The following is a 20,516-nucleotide window of genomic DNA, read 5'->3' as shown; positions in this document are numbered from 1 at the left end:
AACTCAAAGAGCGGGTCTGGAGTGGTGGAGTGCGTACCGTGTAAAAATCACCTATCAACTGTTGCATCACTCACTACAGAGTTCCCAAACTGCTTCTGGAAGCAACATCAGCACAAAAACTGTGCATCAGAAGATTCATGAAATAGGTTTCCATGGACGAGCAACTATGCACAAGCCTCAAAACAGTGCCAAGTTTAAGCTGGAGTGGTGTAAAGGACACCGCCACTGGATTTTTATACGTCCAAAGTAAAGTAATTTTCTATTATGATCTTTAAGGTCCAGAAGTATATACAGTATCTCACAAAAGTGAGTACACCCCTCACATTTTTGTAAATATTTTATTATATCTTTTCATGTGACAACACTGAAGAAATAACACTTTGCTACAATGTAAAGTAGTGAGTGTATAGCCTGTATAACTGTGTAAATTTGCTGTCCCCTCAAAATAACTCAACACACAGCCAATAATGTCTAAACCGTTGGCAACAAAAGTGAGTACAACCCTAAGTGGAAATGTTCAAATTGGGCCCAAAGTGTCAATATTTTGTGTGGCCACCATTATTTTCCAGCACTGCCTTACGCTCTACCACCTTCTGTTTGAGGATGCCCCACAGATGCTCAATAGGGTTTAGGTCTGGAAAAATGCTTGGCCAGTCCCTCCCTTTTACCCTGAGCTTCTTTAGCAAGGCAGTGGTCATCTAGGTGGTGTGTTTGGGGTCGTTATCATGTTAAAATACTGTCCTGCATCCCAGTGTCCGAAGGGGGGGGGGGATCATGCTCTGCTTCAGTATGTCACAGTACATGTTGGCATTCATGGTTACCTCAATGAACTGTAGCTCCCCAGTGCCGGCAGCACTCATGCAGGCCCAGACCATGACACTCCCACTACCATGCTTGACTGTAGGCAAGACACACTTGTCTTTGTAATCCTCACCCGGTTGCCGCCACACACGCTTGACACCATCTGAACCAAATAAGTTTATCTTGGTCTCATCGGACCACAGGACATGGTTCCAGTAATCCATGTCCTTAGTCTGCTTGTCTTCAGCAAACTGTTTGGGGGCTTTCTTGTGCATCATCTTTAGAAGAGGCTTCCTTCTGGGACAACAGCCATGCAGACCAATTTGATGCTGTGTGCGGTGTATGGTCTGAGCACTGACAGGCTGACCTCCCACCCCATTAAAATCCTCTGCAGCAATACTGGCAGCACTCATACGTCTATTTCCCAAAGACAACCTCTGGATATAACGCTAAGCACGTGCACTCAACTTCTTTGGTCGACCATGGAGAGGCCTGTTCTGAGTAGAACCTGTCCTGTGAAACCGCTGTATGGTCTTGCCCACCGTGCTGCAGCTCAATTTTAGGGTCTTGACAATCTTCTTATAGCCTAGGCCATCTTTATGTAGAGCAACAATTCTTTTTTTCAGATCTTCAGAGAGTTCTTTGCCATGAGGTGCCATGTTGAACTTCCAGTGACCAGTATGAGAGAGTGTGAGAGCGATAATGCCAAATTTAACACACCAGCTACCCATTCAAAACCTGAGACCTTGTAACACTAACGAGTCACATGATATTGGGGAGGGAAAATAGCCAATTGGGCCCAATTTGGACATTTCCACTTAGGGGTGTACTCACTTTTGTTGTCAACGGTTTAGACATTAATGGCTGTGTGTTGAGTTATTTTGAGGGGACAGCAAATGTACACTGTTATACAGGCTGTACACTCACTACTTTACATTGTAGCAAAGTGTAATTTCTTCAGAATCAAATGAAAAGATATAATAAAATGTTTACAAAAATGTGAGGGGTGTACTCACTTTTGTGGGATACTGTATATATATATATATATATATATATATATATATATATATATATATATATATATATATATATATATATATATATAAAGAATATCCTCCTATTAATATATATGATGTATAATCTTGGCTTTAATCCACAGGCAACAAGGCTAGCCACTACTGTATTTCTTATCTGATAAAGCCAATTAGGGGCAAATATGTAGCAGGGTTAGCCTTGAGAAATCAGCAGGTGCATTTTAAGTTCTGAGAATCAGAATTTGCTCAATCTTCAGAGCTAATTTACATGAAAATAATACAAATATATTGCAGAGTTATTTCATTCTGCATAACTAGAGCTTTTATATAATAATCTCAAGGTGTCTACTTTCATTTAACTCAGGGTATAAAAAAATATAAATTATGCTTACCTGATAATTTCATTTCCATCGTGGGGAGGAGAGTCCACGGCTTCATTCATTACTTGTGGGAAATAAGAACCTGGCCACCAGGAGGAGGCAAAGACACCCCAGCTAAAGGCTTAAATACCTCCCCCACTTCCCTCATCCCCCAGTCATTCTGCCGAGGGAACAATGAACAGTAGGAGAAATATCAGGGTATAAATGGTGCCAGAAAAACAAAAAACTAAATTTAGGTCTGCCCACCGGAGCAACGGGTGGGAGCCATGGACTTTTCTTGTCCCACTGTCTCGTAGGCCAAGCAAATCATGCTCCTCAAGCAAAAGGACAAAGAAGTTGCAGAGGCTTTCTTCCCCCTGCGCTTCCCTGAATACACCACAAAAAGAGATGTAGTCTGTCTGAAATCCTTCATAGCCTGAAGATAGAGCTTCAAAGCTCGAACCACATCCAAATTGTGAAGTAACCTCTCCTTAGGAGAAGAGGGGTTAGGACACAAAGAAGGAACAATGATTTCCTGATTTATGTTACGGTCAAACACAACTTTGGGGAGAAATCCCAAACCAGTGCGAAGAACAGTCTTATCAGTGTGAAACACCAGATAAGGAGGCTCATATTGCAAGGCCGCCAACTCAGATACTCTGCGTGCCGATGCAATAGCTAACAGAAATAGAACCTTCCAAGAAAGAATCTTAATGTCAACAGAGTGCATAGGTTCAAACGGAACCCTCTGCAACACCTTCAGAACCAAGTTCAAACTCCAAGGAGGAGTGGATTGTCTAAAAACAGGCCTGATTCTAGACAAAGCCTGAACAAAAGACTGTATATCAGAAAGCTCAGCCAGCCTCTTTTGTAACAGAACAGATCATGTCGAAATTCGTCTCTTCAAGGAACTGGCGGCAAGCCCCTTCTCCAGTCCATCCTGGAGAAAGGACAAAATCCTGGATACCTTAACCTTGTGCCAAGGATATCCATGCTTCTCACACCAGGACAAGTAAGTCCTTCACACCTTATGATAGATGCAACAAGAGACCGACTTGGCCTGAACGAGAGTATCAATCACGCTCTCAGAAAACAATCTCTTGGCCAAGACTAAGCGTTCAATATTCACGCAGTCAGTCTCAGAGAATCTAGATTTTGATGTTGAAAAGGACCCTGTACCAACAGATAACCTCCATGAAGGAGACGATGACATCCCCACCAGATCCGCAAACCACGTCCTACACAGCCACAACAGAGCAATCAGAATAACCAAAGCTTGCTCCCGCTTGATGCGGTCCACTACACGAGGTAGAAGAATGTAAACTAGGTTGAACCCCCAAGGTACCGCCAAGGCATCTATCAGCTCTGCCTAGGGATCTCTGGACCACGACCCGTATCTGAGTAGCTTGCAATTGTGTCTGGACACCATGAGACCTATCTCCAGAGTCCCCTATTCATGACAAATCTCCACAAACACCTCAGGGTGGAGAGAAAATTCCCCTGGATGGAAGGATTGCCTGCTGAGAAAATCCGCTTCCCAGTTGTCCACACCCGGAATGTGGATTGCTGAGAGCGAGCAGCTGTGGGACTCTGCCCATTCCAATATCCGAGAAACCTCCCTCATCGCTAGGGAGCTTCTCGTCCCCCCCGATGGTTGATATAAGCCCCTGAGGTAATGTTGTCTGTCTGGTATCTGATGAAATTGAACGACCGCAGAAGAGGCCACGTCCTCAGAGCATTGTAAATCTCTCGAAGTTCCAGAATATTGATCAGGAGGAGAGACCAGGATGGTCTCAGGAAGGATATCCCTTGGGACAGTTGTTCTGGACAGATCCACCAAGAGAGGGAGTCCCTCATCCAATCGTCCAGAGAAATATGTTGGGATAGATCTGTATGATCGCTGTTTCACTGTCTCAACAAGCACAACTGAAGAGGTCTGAGATGGAACCTGGTGAATGGACTGACATTGATGCTGGATACCATGAGCCCGATCACCTCCATACTCTGAGCCACAGAGGGATTGGAGTAGGACTGAAGGGCAAGACAGGTGGACACAATCTTCCTGCGTCACTGATCTGTGAGAAATATCCTCATGGATATAGAATCTATTATCGTTCCCAGAAACTCTACCCTGTTGCTGGGAATCAGGGAGCTCTTTCCTGAGTTTATCTTCCAACCATGAGATTAGAGCAAAAGAAGAAGGGCCCTCGAGTGATCCTCTGCAAGACTGAACGACGGTGCCTGGACTAGGATATCGTCCAGATAGGGCACAACAGCAATGCCTCTGGATCTGGCTACTGCAAGCAGTGCCCCCAGAACCTTCATGAAGACTCTTGGGGCCATCGCCAGACCAAAGGGAAGGGACACAAACTGGAAATGTTGGTACAGAAATGCAAATATCTCAGGAACCTAAAGTGATCCCTGTGGATTGGCACATGAAGGTAGGCATCCTTCAAGTCTATTGTTGTCATGAACTGACCCTCTTGAACTAGGGGCAGAATAGGTCTGATTGTTTCCATTTTGAACGATGGAACAGCCAGAAACTTGTTTAAACATTTTAGGTCTAGAATCTGGCGGAACTTTCCCTCCTTCTTTGGGACCACAAAAAGATTTGAATAGTACCCTAGACCCCTTTCTGCTGGGGGTACTGGTACAATAACTCAGAGAAGAGAGATCCCTCACACAGTCTAGAAAGGCTTCTCTCTTTTCTGGTCTGGAAGACAGATTTGACAGGATGAATCTGCCCCTGGGCGGATCAGTTCTGAACCCTATCCTGTATCCTTGGGCAACAACCTCCAGAACCCAAGGGTCCTGAACGTCCTGCAACCAGGCCTCTGAGAAGAGAGATAATCTGCCCCATACTTGGTCTGGAGACCGGTCGGGGGCCGCCCCTTCATGCCGACTTTGTTTCGGTGGGATTCTTGTTCTGCTTGGATTTGTTCCAAGACTGACCTGGCTTCCAAGAACCCTTGGACTGATAAAATTTTGCGGCGGGCTGCTGGCATTGGGCCTTGTCCGTACGAAAGGGACAAAAAGTAGATCCTTTAAGTTTAACCTTCTTATCCTTTGGTGGGAAAGCACCCTTGCCTCAGTCACCGTGGATATGATCGAGACCAATCCTGGACCGAACAGGATCTTTCCTTGAAAGGAAAGGGATAATAGTCTGGACTTAGAAGTCATGTCCGCAGACCACGACTTTAGCCACAGAGCCCTGCGGACTAGCAAAAAAAAAACTGAAACCTTAGCATTCAGGCAAATAATCTGCATATTGGCATCACAAATAAAAGAATTAGCTACACTCAAGGCCTTAATTCTCTCTAGTATTTTGTTGAGGGGAGTCTCCCTCTCGACCATGTCAGACAGAAATTCGCACCAATATGTCGCAGCTCCAGCCGCTTAAAAACAAACCTGTGTGTTGAAATATCTTCCTTTTGTTTTCTAACTTTTTATCCATGGGCACTTTGAATGACGAACTATCCTCATCAATTATCATCCGCTTGGCGAGCATAGAGATAGCACCATCCACCTTAGGGACGGTCCCCCACAGCTCAAGCTGAGAGTCTGGAACAGGGAACAGTTTCTCAAAGGAAGAAGAAGGGGAAAAGGAAGAACCTAATCTCTCCCATTTATTCTTAATAATGTTAGCCATCTTAACAGGAACCGGGAAGGTCTGAGGTACAACCCTGTTCTTGTACACTTTATCAAGCTTAGGAATCGAGGGTTCCTCCGGTAGTTTCAGTTCCAGAACCTAGAGAGTAGCAAGCACCTGCCTCAGCAAAAAGCGCAAATTTTCCATCCTAAACCTAAAGTCAGGCTCCTCTGCAGATGGAGCTTAAGATGACATGGATTCTGACACAGAAGGAATGTCCTCCGAAGAGTCTGAGTCATCCTCGTCTGCGGATAACCCTTCGGAGATATCCATAGGAGTATATGACTTCTGGGCCGGATCACTATATTAAACCCTACGCTTGCGCTTAGCAGAACATGGTAAGGCACTAATCACCTTAGAGACCGCCGTTTGCAGATGATCCGCAAAGTCTGGCGGCCAACGGATTTCCCCCAAAGGAAAGATAGACATGCCCTGGGGCACTGCATGTGTATTCATAGATGAATGTAGGGGATGCACCTCACGGGACGGGGAGCTCTCAGAGGTGGACGGCTCAGTAATACTGTACTAGACATTCTCTTCTTTCGAGAAGCCGAGACCTTATCAGTACAAGGGGAACATAGTTGAGCAGGCAGATCTACCGGAACCTCCTCACAATAAACACAGGTACTAGACTTAGTTAAAGAGGGAGTACCTTCTAACGCGTCAGAGTCCTCCATAGCTTGCGGCTTTATTACGGACTAGTTATAAAATATAAACAATGGCACCTTTATAACCTCCAATGGCTGGGGCACTCACCACCTCCTAGGACCCGGACCACAGAAACCGTTATGTCTCCTGCACCGTCAGTCAAGCAAGGAAGTAGATTAGGCCACACCTGGTCAGAAGGAATGCCTTGCAGGACCGCCCCTGCACTAGGGAGAAAACGTGCCAAAGCAGCCACGCAAATACTCCCGTAAAGAAACTAAAGTTCACCCATTGCCAGAGCATGATTTAGCACATATAACAGCAATGACACAATAAACAATATTATGTATAAACCACGTTCAATAATCCCCATACTAGGGATGTTAACCCCTTATTCTATAAAGATAAAAGGCATCACACTGTGACCCTGTCTTCTGCGTTCTCATTATGTGTATAAAAATGAAACAATCTTACCAGAATCTACGCCATGGAACAGGAACACGGCCTCTCAAGTGTGACAGTGTAGTAGCATCGCTCCTGACATGGACTTGAGTGTAGGAAGTAGGCAGCAAAACTCGTCAACGCTGATTGCTTATGGAGCTGTTAAAATGAGTCGGGATGGTTTCGCAGAAAGACTCTCCCTGCATCTCCGGACTCTAACTTTTACCCAAGCTCTCACTGAGAGGCTGACAGGACTACTTAAAACTCCAGTCCCATTCTGAAGAGTACTACCCTCCATAAGAGACTACTCAGAATCTTCCGACACTTCTCTGCCAACCTCCTGTGACGAAAGGCAAAGAATGACTGAGGGATGAGGGAAGTGGGGGAGGTATTTAAGTCTTTGGCTGGGGTGTCTTTGCCTCCTCCTGGTGGCCAGGTTCTTATTTCCCACAAGTAATGAATGAAGCCGTGAACTCTCCTCCCCTTTAGATGGAAATATAGAGTTTGGCTAAAATCTTTCTTGCGCTGCTATACAGTCTTTAAAAAGCCTACTTCCCGGTATTTGTGCTTGTTTGCTTTACAACTTGCTGTTAAATAATATTTGGACTGCTTTGCTCTTATCACAAAACGATTGAGCAATTTGTCTGCAATACTGTTGCCTATCTAGATAATAATGTTCATATATGTGAATGTACCAATTCGTGACATAAGTTGTGTGAAAAGTGTCTGAAACATTTTGGCCTCAAACCTCAATAAAAAATAAACATACTTAAAGGGTTTTTCAAAGGTATGTTCTAGGACTGCAAAATAATGCACATTTTGAAAACCATACAATAATTTTAAACACTTTTAAAAATCTTTATTTTGTATGCAGACATTTTGCATTATGGAGATAAATATTTGATGCATATAAAAATATTTCAATGTTTCTTTAAATAATAGGGACCCTTTCTGAGATAAGAAAGGAATAAGTTTCTATGCTGAAAAATCAATTACATTCTTCAAGTTGACTTTCCTGATTTAGCACAAATAGGTTCAATAAATGCTTAAAAGTAAGTGATAAATGTGTAGATGATTTTGGGACTGTACAAAATGTTAGACAAACACAAAGAAAAATATAGCAGAAGAGAGCTTGACAAAGCCATACACCAGGGTGCCCATGGCAACTTAAAAAAGGGCCTGGCACCTGGGAATATACACTGATTTTGTCCTGAACACTCTTACCACCATGGTGTCCTTAAATACCTAGAGTTTTTATAAACCTGTTCCACTATTTTAATGGAGCCTAAACACTACATTTCACAGCAGGCTGAGCAACATTTTGAGAATTGTAGTCCTCATTGTAGTTCAGCTCAGATGAAAAAGGCTGCACTGTGTGGGAAGTATGGCGTTATGCACAATATCTCCATGTTGCTTGTACAGTATTGTCCATATATTACATCATTTTTCAACAGTTGTCAATATGCATTGTAGACTGAAAATACAAAAGGTACAGCACTTGTAAGTCACAGCACTTGTAACAAACCAACCTCAGACTTTTTGTTAAGACTTACTAGCACAAATAATAACACCCAAATACCTAATCACACTCACAACTTAAAGGGATATGAAACACAATTTTTTTTCTTTCATGATGCAGTTAAAGAATATACTTTTAAACAACATTTCAATTAACTTCTATCATTTTATTTGCTTCATTCTCTTGCTATCCTTAGTTGGAGAAGCAGCAATGCACTACTGGGAGCTAGGAAATGTAGTGGGTGAGCCAATAACATGAGGCATGTGTGTGCAGCAACCAATCAGCAGCTCCTGAGTCTACCTAGGTATCCTTTTAAACAAAGAATATCAAGCGAACAAAACTAATTAGTTAATAGTAGTAAATTTGCTTAAATTTACCTGCTCTATCTGAATTGTGAAAGAAAATACTTGGGTTTTATAACCCTTTAACCTATATTTGTGGTACAGAGCGTACCCAATATAAATATATATAGAAGAAAAATATTTTACAATGATGTATCACATCTTAGCTGGAACATTTGGAGAAAAACACCCTATTGCTATAAAAATTGAATTTTATCAGCACCATCCCACAGCATCCCTAAAACTGGAAATAAGGTGAATATTTCAAAAAAGATCAAATTACCTGAGTTCGGTTTTGTGAATATCTGCTACCTTTTTCTCCAGCTTTTGTGATTGTTTAGGGAATATCTTGAAGTCGCAGATGTAATTGTCAGGATGTTCGTCAGGATCATAATCACCAATCTCAGCTGTAGCAAATGAAATATATGCAGAATGTCTGAGTAAACAGTTTATTAAGCAATCATGCTGACTGATAGCTACAACATTAAAGCCGTCTGGGGCTTTGTATCAAATAAGATGTTTACACTTGACTTAAAAAGAGCAATCAAGATATTGACTACAATATGCATATTACCTCAATTCCCCTTTTGCTGTATACAATAATGAAAAAAAATGACTGGCTTAGTTTCACTTGGAACTGATAGAAACTTCCAGTAAGACAAATCTTTCCAGTGTTAGTTTATAGGGCCAATTTACTAAAGCATGATTGTGAAGTTAGTGAGTCATCTCTACATCACAACAAATGAACTGGAGAGATTTGTCATACTGGGATGTTTTCTAAAATTTTTAACACATAAGAAAACAGCACACTCACGGCTCTGGGACACGGAACCACATATTTGCCAGGTCCTCCATAGTCATGAATAAACATATATCTTTATTATCTCTTTATAAGGTCTAGGGTTGCACCAATACCAATACTAGTATCTGTGCCGATACTGAGTATTTGCACAAGTACTTATACTCGTGCAAATGCTCCGATACTTAAACCGATACCTCCAGATCTTACCCATACACCATCTTGTAGCCTTTTTTCAAACTGCATGTTCCCATTTCATTTTAAGCTGGAGTAAAGACTTAACTAAAAATTGTTCACTTTTGCTCTGCTAATAAAAATTGCTGTTATTCGTATTATTGTACATCTGAGAGCAGGGCTACAAAAGCTGATACTATACAGCTGGAAGCCTACCTGGGAGAGATCTCGGTACCTCATTCAGACAAACCCCTGAAGTACTGGGCAGTTAATAAACTGAGATTTTCAGCTCTGGCTAAAAGGGACCAAAAATATCTTTCTACCCCATGCAGTAGTGTTGAAAGTGAAAGACTGTTCAGCTTAGCGTGAAACATCCGTAATGATAGCAAAAAACAGACTTATAGCTGAACATGCAGAGATGCTTCTGTTCCTTAAAAATAACTTGCCACTAAATTTTGAAAAATATTCTAATTGCTAGATTGCCTGTAATACTGCTAGTTCTCATCTTGCACAATTATGCTCAAAACATACTGTACTCTGAGGAACATCCTTAGCTTATATAATTGCAGAAAGAGTGTTCATAGGACAAATTAAGTTAATTCCTATGAACACTCATCCTACAATTATAGGACTAGATTTAGATTACATTTGATTGGTAAGCTTTCATTGTTGAAAAGGATACCTAGGTAGGCTCAGGAGCTGCTGATTGGTTGCTGCACGTATTGGTTCAACCAGTGTGTTCAACTAGCTCCCAGTAGAGCATTACTGCTTCTTCAACAAAGGATACCAAGAGAATGAAGCACATTAGATAATAGAAATAAATGGTAAAGTTGTAAGAAAATTGTATTCTCTATAAATATGAAAGAATACGTTTGGGGTTCATGTCTCTTTAAGAGCACTAATATTTTTTAGCTCCACTTGTAATCTAGGACAAAATATTTATGCACAGCATAAACACTTTGAAATGCACTTTAATTATTTATCTTGTGTCCTGTAATGTAAATGTAAAAATGTATACTTTTTCCCTCCCCTACATAGAGGCTAAAGCGCGTTCCAAGAAATTCAGAACCCTGACCCTCCTACACAGTACTCAAAGGACTTTCAAAAGGCATTCCTTAGGAAGGCAAAACAATGCAAATTTTGCTAACACCACAATATTTTTTTGAAATGATTATTTTGTATGCAGACATTTTGCAAAACACATTAATTTCTGATGTGTATACAAATATTTTATTGATCCTTTAATTGATACTCTCAAACACAAAAGAAACCAGTTTCTAAATTGAAAAAACATAATTTATGTAAGAACTTACTGATAAATTCATTTCTTTCATATTGGCAAGAGTCCATGAGCTAGTGACGTATGGGATATACATTCATACCAGGAGGGGGCAAAGTTTCCCAAACCTCAAATGCCTATAAATACACCTCCCACCACACCCACAACTCAGTTTAATGAATAGCCAAGTAGTGAGGTGATAACAAAAAGGAGTAAAAAAGCATACAAAAAGAGGAACTGGAAATATAATTGTGCTTTATACAAAAAAAACATAACCACCATAAAAAGGGTGGGCCTCATGGACCCTTGCCAATATTATTACTTTTATCAGGTATTTGTAGAGCGCCAACAGGTTCTGCAGCGCTATTAACATAGGTGGTATATAAAAACTATTACAGGGATCAAATGGGGAGAGAGAGGGTCCTGCCGAGAGTTGCACGGTTTTAGTCGGGTCTTGTGAAGGTGAGCTACAAACAGCTGGGCTCATAGGCTTACATGCTATGGGGTTTTTGGGGATAGCAGTGGAGATAGGAAGGTTAGTGTAGGTTGTAAGAGTCCCTTAATAGTAGAGTCTTCAGGGAGCACTTAAAGCTTTTAAAACTAGGGGAGATTCTTGTGGAGCGAGGCAGAAAGTTCCATAAGCTGGGAGCCAATCTGGAGAAATCTTGAAGACGGGAATGTGAGGAGGAGAGTAGGAGATCATGAGCGGAGCGAAGGGGGTGGGAGGGAGAGTATCTGGAGACAAGGTCTAAGATGTAGGGGGGAGCAGTGCAATTGAGGGCCTTGTGTGTCAGAGTGAGAATTTTGTGTTTAATCCTGGAGGCAAGAGGAAGCCAGTGAAGGGATTGGCAGAGAGGTGCAGCAGATGAAGAGCGACGTGCAAGGAAGATGAGCCTGGCAGAGGCATTCATTATGGATTGTAAAGGAGCTATGCGGCAGCTAGGGAGACCAGAGAGGATAGAGTTGCAGTAGTTGAGGCGGGAAAGGATGAGACAGTGGATTAAAATCTTTGTTGTGTCTTGTGTAAGGAAATGTCTAATTTTAGCTGTGTTTTTAAGGTGGAAGCAGCAGGCTTAAGCCAAGGACTGAATGTGCATGTGAGGTTGGGGTAATGATGGAGATATCAACAATCAACAATATGAAAGAAATGAATTTATCAGGTAAGTTCTTACATAAATTATGTTTTCTTTCATGTAATTGGCAAGAGTCCATGAGCTAGTGACGTATGGGATAGAGATACCCAAGATGTAGAAGTCCACAGAAGAGTCACTAGAGAGGGAGGGATAAAATAACAACAACAATTTCCAGTGAGAAATTAAAACCACACAATAATTAAGTTTTTCTTTAAAAAAAAAAAAAAACTTAAATCAAAAGCAGTAGAATCAAACTGAGACAGCTGCCTAAAGAACTTTTCTAGCAAAGACTGCTTCAAAAGAAGCAAAATACATCAAAATGGTAAAAACAATAAAAGTAAGCAAAGAAGACCAAATTACTAATTTGAAAATTTGATCAACCGAAGCTTCATTCTGAAAAAGCCCAAGAAATTTGCAACTGAACTTAGTAGAATGAGCTGTAAATCTCTGAGGCGGAGCCTGTCCTGCCTCTAAATAAGTCTTAATAAACAAAAGCTTTAACGAGGATGCCAAAGAAATGGCAGAGGCTTTCTAACCTTGATATAGAATTATAAAGCTCTTACCCCATCCAAAGGATGTAAAGAACACTCAAAGAATTCTTTAGGATTAGGACACAACGAAGGAACAACAATTTTTCTACTAATGTTGTTCAAATTCACAACCTTAGGTAAAAAAGAAGTCCACAAAACAACTTATCTATATGAAAAAAACACATAAGGAGACACAAGAGAGCTGATAAATCAGAAACTCTTGTAGCAGATGATATAGTCAAAAGAAACAACACTTTCCAAGAAAGTAGATAATCTTCAAAGAAAATATAGACTCAAAAGAAAGAGCCTGCAAAATCTTTAAACCAAATAAGAATCCAAAAAGGAGAAATTAATAAATGAACAGGCTTGATACCAACCAAAGCCTGGACAAAACAGTGAATATAAGGAAGTTTAAACAATCTTTCTAGGAAATAAAACAGAAAGAACAGAGATTTGTCCCTTCAAAAAAAAATTGCAGACAAACTTATGCAAACCATCCTGAAAAAACTGTAAAATCCTAGGAATTCTAAAAGAATGCCAATAGAATTTATGAGAACACCAACAAATATAGGTTTTCCAAACATAATAATACATGTTTCTTGAAATAGACTTATAAACCTGCAACATAGTGATAAAAACAGAGTCAGAGAAACCTCTATGACTAAACACTAATCAATTTCCACTCCATCAAATTTAGTAATTTGAGAACCCAATGGAAAAATGGCCCCTAAAACAAGAGGGCTGGCCAAAGAGAAAGCGGCCAAGGATAGCAACTGGACATCCGAACAAGATCCACATACCAAACCTGTGAGGCCATGCTGATGCTATCAGAAACACATGACACCGTTCCAATACGATCTTGGAAATCACCCTTAGAAGAAAAAAACAGAGGCAGAAAGATGTAGTCAGGTTGAAAAACCAAGCCACTGCTAATGCATCCACCATCTCTGCCTGAGGATCCCTGGACCTGTAAAGGTACCTGGGAAATTGAGAAAACAGATCTGTATAGAGATACCACTCTCCCTGATGTAAAGACTGACGGCTGAGATAATCCACCTCACAAATGTCCAAACCCGAGATAAAAAATAGTAGAAATTAGACAGGAGATGAATTCCTTCTAAGAACGTATTCAAGATACTTCTTAATTGCTAAGGAACTACGAGTCCCTATTTGTTGATTGACATATGTCACAGTTGTGATATTGTCTGTCTAAAAGCAAAAAATGAAAAGTTCTCTCCTAAAAGAGGCGAAGCCTGAAAGAGCTCTGAAAATAGCACAGAGTTCTAAAATATCGATTAGAAAGTTCGCCTCTTGAAGTTTCCAAACCCCTTGTGCTGTCAGAGACCCTCAGACAGCTCCCCAATCTGTAAAACTTGCATCAATTAAGAATAGAGTCCAGGAAGGACGAACAAAAGGAAGCTCCCTGAATAAAACGATGATAGTCTAATCCCCAAAACAGAGAGAGTAGAGTGTTAGAATTTAAGAATATTAACTGTGATATCTGAAAATAATCCCTGTATAATTGATTCAGTATGCAAAGCAAAAAAGAGATCTTCCATGCACATAGCCACTGAAAGAAATGTTCTATAGTGTAAATTAGACAGGCTAACGCCAATTACAATTGACTTTTGTCTGATAAAGACAAAGACATGAACACAGAATCCATCTAAAAACCCAAAAAGAAGTGACTCTTGTCTGAGAAATCACAAAACTCTTAGGTAAATTAAATCCTCTAACCATGTCTTGAAGAAACAAAACTTAGTTGATTCATGAGAGATTCCAATAAAAGAAAAGTCCATATATTTGAATACTGTTCTTTCATATGTATGTATTGGGTACTTGTAAAGCACGGCTAATCACCCATAAGGGACTCAAGACGCTGCTCATTTAATCGACCTCGTAAGGATGAAAGGCTGAATGGACCTCGCCGGGAATCGAACCACAATGCATTAGCATGCTGAGCTATCTGTCCATCTTTAATAAAAGAAAAGTTTAAGCTAATACCAATATACCATCCAAATAAGGAAGCACCACAATACCCTACTGCCCGAATACAGAAAGAAGGGCACCAAGAACCTTTGAAAAAGATTCATAAAGCTGTCACTAGACCAAATGGAAAAGAGACAAATTGGTAAAGCTTATCTAAAAAAGAGAATCTCCGAATCCACAAGTGGTCTGAATAAAATAAAATATGAGGATAAACATCCTGTAAAATGGAGTGGACATGAAATTACCTTGCTGAACAAAAAGGCATAATAGTCCTTATAATCGCCAACTTAAAAGTTGAGACTCTAACAAAACAATATAAAGTCTTCAAATCCAAGATTGGACTGAATAAACCTTTCTTCTTTGGGATAAAGAATAGAATTGAATAGAAACCCAAACCCTGTTCCTGCTAAAAGAACTGGTATAATCACTCCTGAACAAAATTCACAGAGTGTACTGAGAAAGAAAGATTCTTCCCATAGGAGGTCTCATTCTAAAAATGTATTCAAACCCTAAGAAAAATATAGATTTTGGACTGAGTTCATCCAAAAACAATTTAATCTGCCCCCCCCCCTCCCCACCAGAAGGACTGGATTGAGAACCGCACCTTCATGCAGTCTAATAACTAGTAATTATATAGCATTTTTCTCCCAGAAGGATAGAAAAAATGTTTTTTCAGTGCTTACACTCAGATTTAACCAAATTAGCAGCTGATAACAACAGATGTTATTATTACCCAAATAAATGGTACACAATAAATTGACCTCAGAAGGCCGAAGGGCTGAATTAACCTTGCCGGGATATGAATCTACATCACCGGACTAAAAGTAGGGCAGAAAAAATTCTAAACCTCCAAAAATAGTGGAGATAATAGAAATCATACAATTGATTTTCCTAACAAGTTGGAGATAACAAAAATATATTTGAAATCATAATAATAGATATAGTAAACAAAATAAAATGAATATATCAGAGGTAAATAAACAGTTATATACTTGAGAATCTAAAACTGCTTATGCTAACTTATGCTAAGTTTACTTAACGGCATAATAGCAGTCATAACCTTTTATGATATAAGCAATAACATGATGTTTGCAGATGAAATCAAAAGTACATGAACTGAATAAGTTAAAACAGTAAATGTCATTGTACATGTAGAAACATTACTAGCATAAAATATGATAAATAAATGCTACATAATTGAGCTGAAGAAATAACAGCTTCATAATGAAAAAAACACACTTAGCTTTGTAGAATTGTATTTCAGGGCATCATAGTTTCTACAGTAACATCAGAGTCAGGATCAGTATGAGACATCTCACAAAATGTAACAAAAAAAGAAAAATAACATTAGGCAAAACATTCAATTTCCACAATGTAACAGTTTCAGTAGATAGAAAAACAAAGATAGTATTTTTTTTATTTTTTTAAACAAAAAAATAAAATAAAAAAGCAGGCATAATAGCTTTCAAAATTCATGAAAACAGTGAGTAATAGAGGGGTAAAATAACTAAATTTTGGCGCCAATAATGACGCATTACACAAAAGCAAGTTTACATTTTTTGCGTCCTTGCGAGCCAAGATTTGCCTGCGAAAAAAATGAAAAACAAGTCAAATAAAAAAAGACTGAACCCCAGGTAAGAAAAAAGTTTAAATAAACTTCCCAAACATGATTCCTATACTGAAATTGTTTAGACTGCAAAGGGAAATATACATAGACCTGACCCATGGCAAATATAAGTAAAATACATATATTTAAAACTTTATATTAATACATAAAGCGCCAAACCATAGCTGAGAGTGTCTTAAATAATGATACATACTTACTGAAAGACCCCCATCCACATATAGCAGATAGCCAAACCAGTACTGAAAACTTTCAGCAGAGGTAATGGTATATAAGAGTATATCGTCGATCTGAAAAGGGAGGTAGGAGATAAATCCCTATGACCGATAACAGTGAACCCTTGAAAAGATTTCCTGTGAGAGAAACCATAAAATCAATAGGCAATACTCTCTTCGCATTCCTCTGACAAACACTGTACTCTGAGAGGAATTGGGCTTCAGAATGCTTAGAAGCTCTTATCTTACAAGAAATCATAAAAATCAAGCACAAGCTTACTTCACCACCTCCATAGGAGGCAAAGTTTGTAAAACTGAGTTGTGGGGGTGGTGGGAAGTATATTTATAGGCATTTGACGTTTGGGAAACTTTGCTCCTTCTGGTAGGAATGTATATCACATACGTCACTAGCTCATGGACTCTTGGCAATTACATGAAAGAAAGAAATGACATCCTGCAATTTGACTTTCCCTGCACCTAATTATCCACAGTAAAGGAGAAAGGATAATACACTTCAGGCTTTTAAAATAATGTGTGTTTGGACTGACAAACAAAGCAAATTTTGCTAACAAAATGATAGTTTTATATATATGTGCCTTGAAATGTATAGGTCAAAACTTAAATTTAAAAGTTTAATTACGCATACTAAAAAAAAAAAACACATTAATTCATTGTGGTTGAATTTCCTGTTATTTAAATCTGAAAATTGAAGTTTCTTCCTCTACTTCAGTGAATCTGGAACGAACTAGATTTGGAAGAATAAATAATAAGCAAGATGATTTATTATGAATAATAGTAAAATGTTTCCTATCAATAGATGTATATACATCTATACACATCCACATAATCTGTACCTATTGTTCCTAAAATGATTAAATAAAACAAAAATGATACAGTATATATAATTCTGTAACTAGAACCTTAAACTCCTAATATTACTAAGAAAAAATGAATTTAGTGCAGATCCCTCCAATCCTTAAGTTATTCTATGGAGGTGATTCAGCATGGAATGTGGAGTTTCAGAGCCCTGACTTCTGTTATTGTTTGCTGTGCACACACTTCATATTCATCATGATGGTGTTTGACTTAGAAATTTCCATCAGACACAATTTAGTTAACTTACACCTGTAAAAAATTAGTGTTTCTCACATTTACAGTGGGTGAATTCACGACTATAAAACTATAAGAAGCTGCCTTTTTTCTGTGTTTTCACAGACCTAAACAGACACAAAATATATATGCATTAAATTTAGACTAAGACTATATATATTAGATTGTATATCATTATTAATACTATAGTGATGTTATTAATAACCCCGGTGGAGAGAAATGGAGGGAGGGGTAATGGGCCCCTATGGGGCCCACAAAATGTTGGGTCATCTTTAGGTTAGGTAGGAGGAGCTAGAAGGTGTTGGCAGGTGTTTGTAGTCATTTGTCAGTCAACAGTTAACGGCGTAGGAAGAATCTTAAACCCTCCCTCCCTATATTTAGCGATTGAGTTAAAGTATTGGTGGGCAGGGAGTTTGCCTGTCTTTAAAAATGTAAAACTTGTGGCACCTCCTTCTGGGCTTTGTATGAGAGTTTATTAGTGGGCATGTCGGGTTGGTGTAACCTGCACGTGTGTGGTTATGTGCAAACACTTCTCATTGTATCTCACTGGTTAAGTTATTTGTTAAACTTTTTATTTAATAATGTTTTTATAAATTTGCTTCGGCCTTTTCAACCCAAGTTCTGTGTCTTTGGTTATTATTGAGCGGGGTGGACACTAAGGGGTCAAAGCTTTTATCCACAGGAATAAAGCACAATTTTTGAGGATGAATGTTTACCTAAGCTACATTATTTAATTTCACAACTTTTTACATTTGTATTTTCCCCCCACAATATTTCCATAAACTATTTCTCCAGAGTTCACACTATATGTAAGACTACAAATATATTAGCAGGATACTAACCTTGGATAATACAGGCACCCAGGTATGCGGCATCAGCAAAGCAGCAAAGCAGACGACCATGAAAAATATCTCTCTTGATTTGTAAATATAAAAGATATCTAAGAGAAAAGGAAATGATGTCACCATCAATACAGCAAATGTTATTTATGATTTAAATATATAACTGACATATTGTTACAGCAAGGTATTACAGTATTACTCATATTATCCTTAAAAACTTGAAAACCAATGTTAAGAGGCTTTACCATTGGTACCTATATAGATATAGATAAGGGTGGTTGTGTTTCAATAAAACTTTATTTATGCACAATGAAATTTCAATTTTATAAAATTTTCATGTGTCTTGATTAATTTTTTTAATGTCCTGCTACTTGGAGATCCAGTCAATCTGTCTGGTCCTCAGTTTATGGCACAAACATACTGTATACAGAGTAAATAATGAACAAAAATTAACCGATAATATTGCTTAGCAATTTTACAGGTTTTTAAGTTTACTTGCATATTAAACCACCAATATGTTTTCTTCTATGCAAGATGTGCAGCGGTATGTAACAAACTGTTTCCCTTTACCATTTACATATCTGTAGTCCAAAAAGCATTAATCAAGCCTCTACACTGAAAGTCTTATGTAAATACGTTTATTCTGCTTTTAACCAACAAAGTCCATTACCGCTGCATGCTATTTACAATGATCAATTTTCTTCCTACTTATCCCAGTAGAAGTGGAAATTGTTCCAATGCCTATTGTTCACGAGATTTCATTCTACAAATTGACTCTTTTAAAATATGTTCTTGCAAAAGTGACTGCAATTTGTAGATTTATATAAAAGTAAGATGTGAAGTTGTTGAAACATTGTAATGAACATAATAAGCACATTGCTCAGCATTGATAGATTGATATAGATTCTGATAGAGTTCACTAAATATGACCATTAGCAAACTTAATAATACAAATTAATTTAAATAACCAAGTTGGGATGGATACCTGTATAGTGTTTTGCAGTTATCTTGAGATAGCAACTAAAGGTGACATTAAATGTATAGGATAATGCTATGATGAGTCTCAAATTTCACCTTAGTGTAGTGTTTTCTTGACCATAGCAGGTGATGGTCAGCAGATCAGGTGTAACAGGTAATGGCCAGCAGACTAGGTATAGCAGGTGATAGCCAGCAGGTCAAGTATAGCAGATACATGAATTCTTTCAGGTACTGCGTTAATGGCCAGCAGGTCAAGTGAAGCAGGTGATGGCCAGTATGTCAGGTGTAACAGGTAATGGCCAGCCAGTAAGGTATAGAAGGTGATGGCCAGCATGTCAGGTGTAGCAGGCAATGGCCAGCATGTCAGGTGTAACAGGGAATGGCCAGCCAGTCAGGTACAGAAGGTGATGGCAAGCAGGTCAGGTGTTGCAGGTAATGGCAAGAAGGGCAGGTATAGCAGGTAACGACCAGCAAGTCAAGTGTAACAGGTAATGAATGACCAGCAGGTCAGGTATAGTTGATAATTCCAGCATGTCAGGTGTAGCAGGTAATGGTCAGCAGGTCAGATATAGCAGGTAATTACCAGCATGTCAGGTATAGAAGGTAATGACCAGAAGGTTAAGTATAGCAGGTAATGGCAAGAAGGTCAGTTCTAGCAGATAATGGCCAGCAGGTCATGGTCAGCAGTTATATCAGATATTGTCACTTTATAGTGTCATTAAAGTATGTTTGTTGTATATAAGACAGGGTATTTTACATTGTATTATAGTTTGTTTTTTGCTTTTTTGTAAAATAGATGTTCCTGTACTTTTTTATACTTCTGAGAGGTGTCACTGTCCAATCAGCCCTTCACACAAAAAGATATTTTAATTGAGCTGCACGTTAATCCTAGGGGCAATTCAGTCTGCCTGAAATACGGTCCATGCTGTACACTTTCGTAGATCCTCTGAGGGCGCTGTAGCAGTGAGAGTGACGTCACCGATGATGTCAGCGTCACCGACCGCGCATGATCTCGCCGCCATACTCCCACCTGGGTAGACCACCGCAATAGGAC

General features: G+C 39.2%; 1 protein-coding gene across 1 annotated transcript in view; it reads right to left on the bottom strand.

Moving 5' to 3' along the window:
* FRMD3 (FERM domain containing 3) overlaps positions 1–20,516 on the bottom strand; it is a 431,322-nt gene that overhangs the window by 173,374 nt on the left and 237,432 nt on the right. The window contains exons 5-6 of the mRNA XM_053702458.1: positions 18,485–18,582; positions 9,073–9,196 (exon numbers count right to left, since the gene is read on the bottom strand). Coding sequence (XP_053558433.1) covers positions 9,073–9,196; positions 18,485–18,582 — 222 coding nt within the window. The remainder of the gene's footprint in view (positions 1–9,072; positions 9,197–18,484; positions 18,583–20,516) is intronic.

Source organism: Bombina bombina, chromosome 2 (assembly GCF_027579735.1).
Source record: "Bombina bombina isolate aBomBom1 chromosome 2, aBomBom1.pri, whole genome shotgun sequence".
NCBI lineage: Eukaryota > Metazoa > Chordata > Amphibia > Anura > Bombinatoridae > Bombina > Bombina bombina.
The sequence above is the reverse complement of the archived record's forward strand: the minus strand, read 5'-3'. Positions and strand labels throughout refer to the sequence as shown.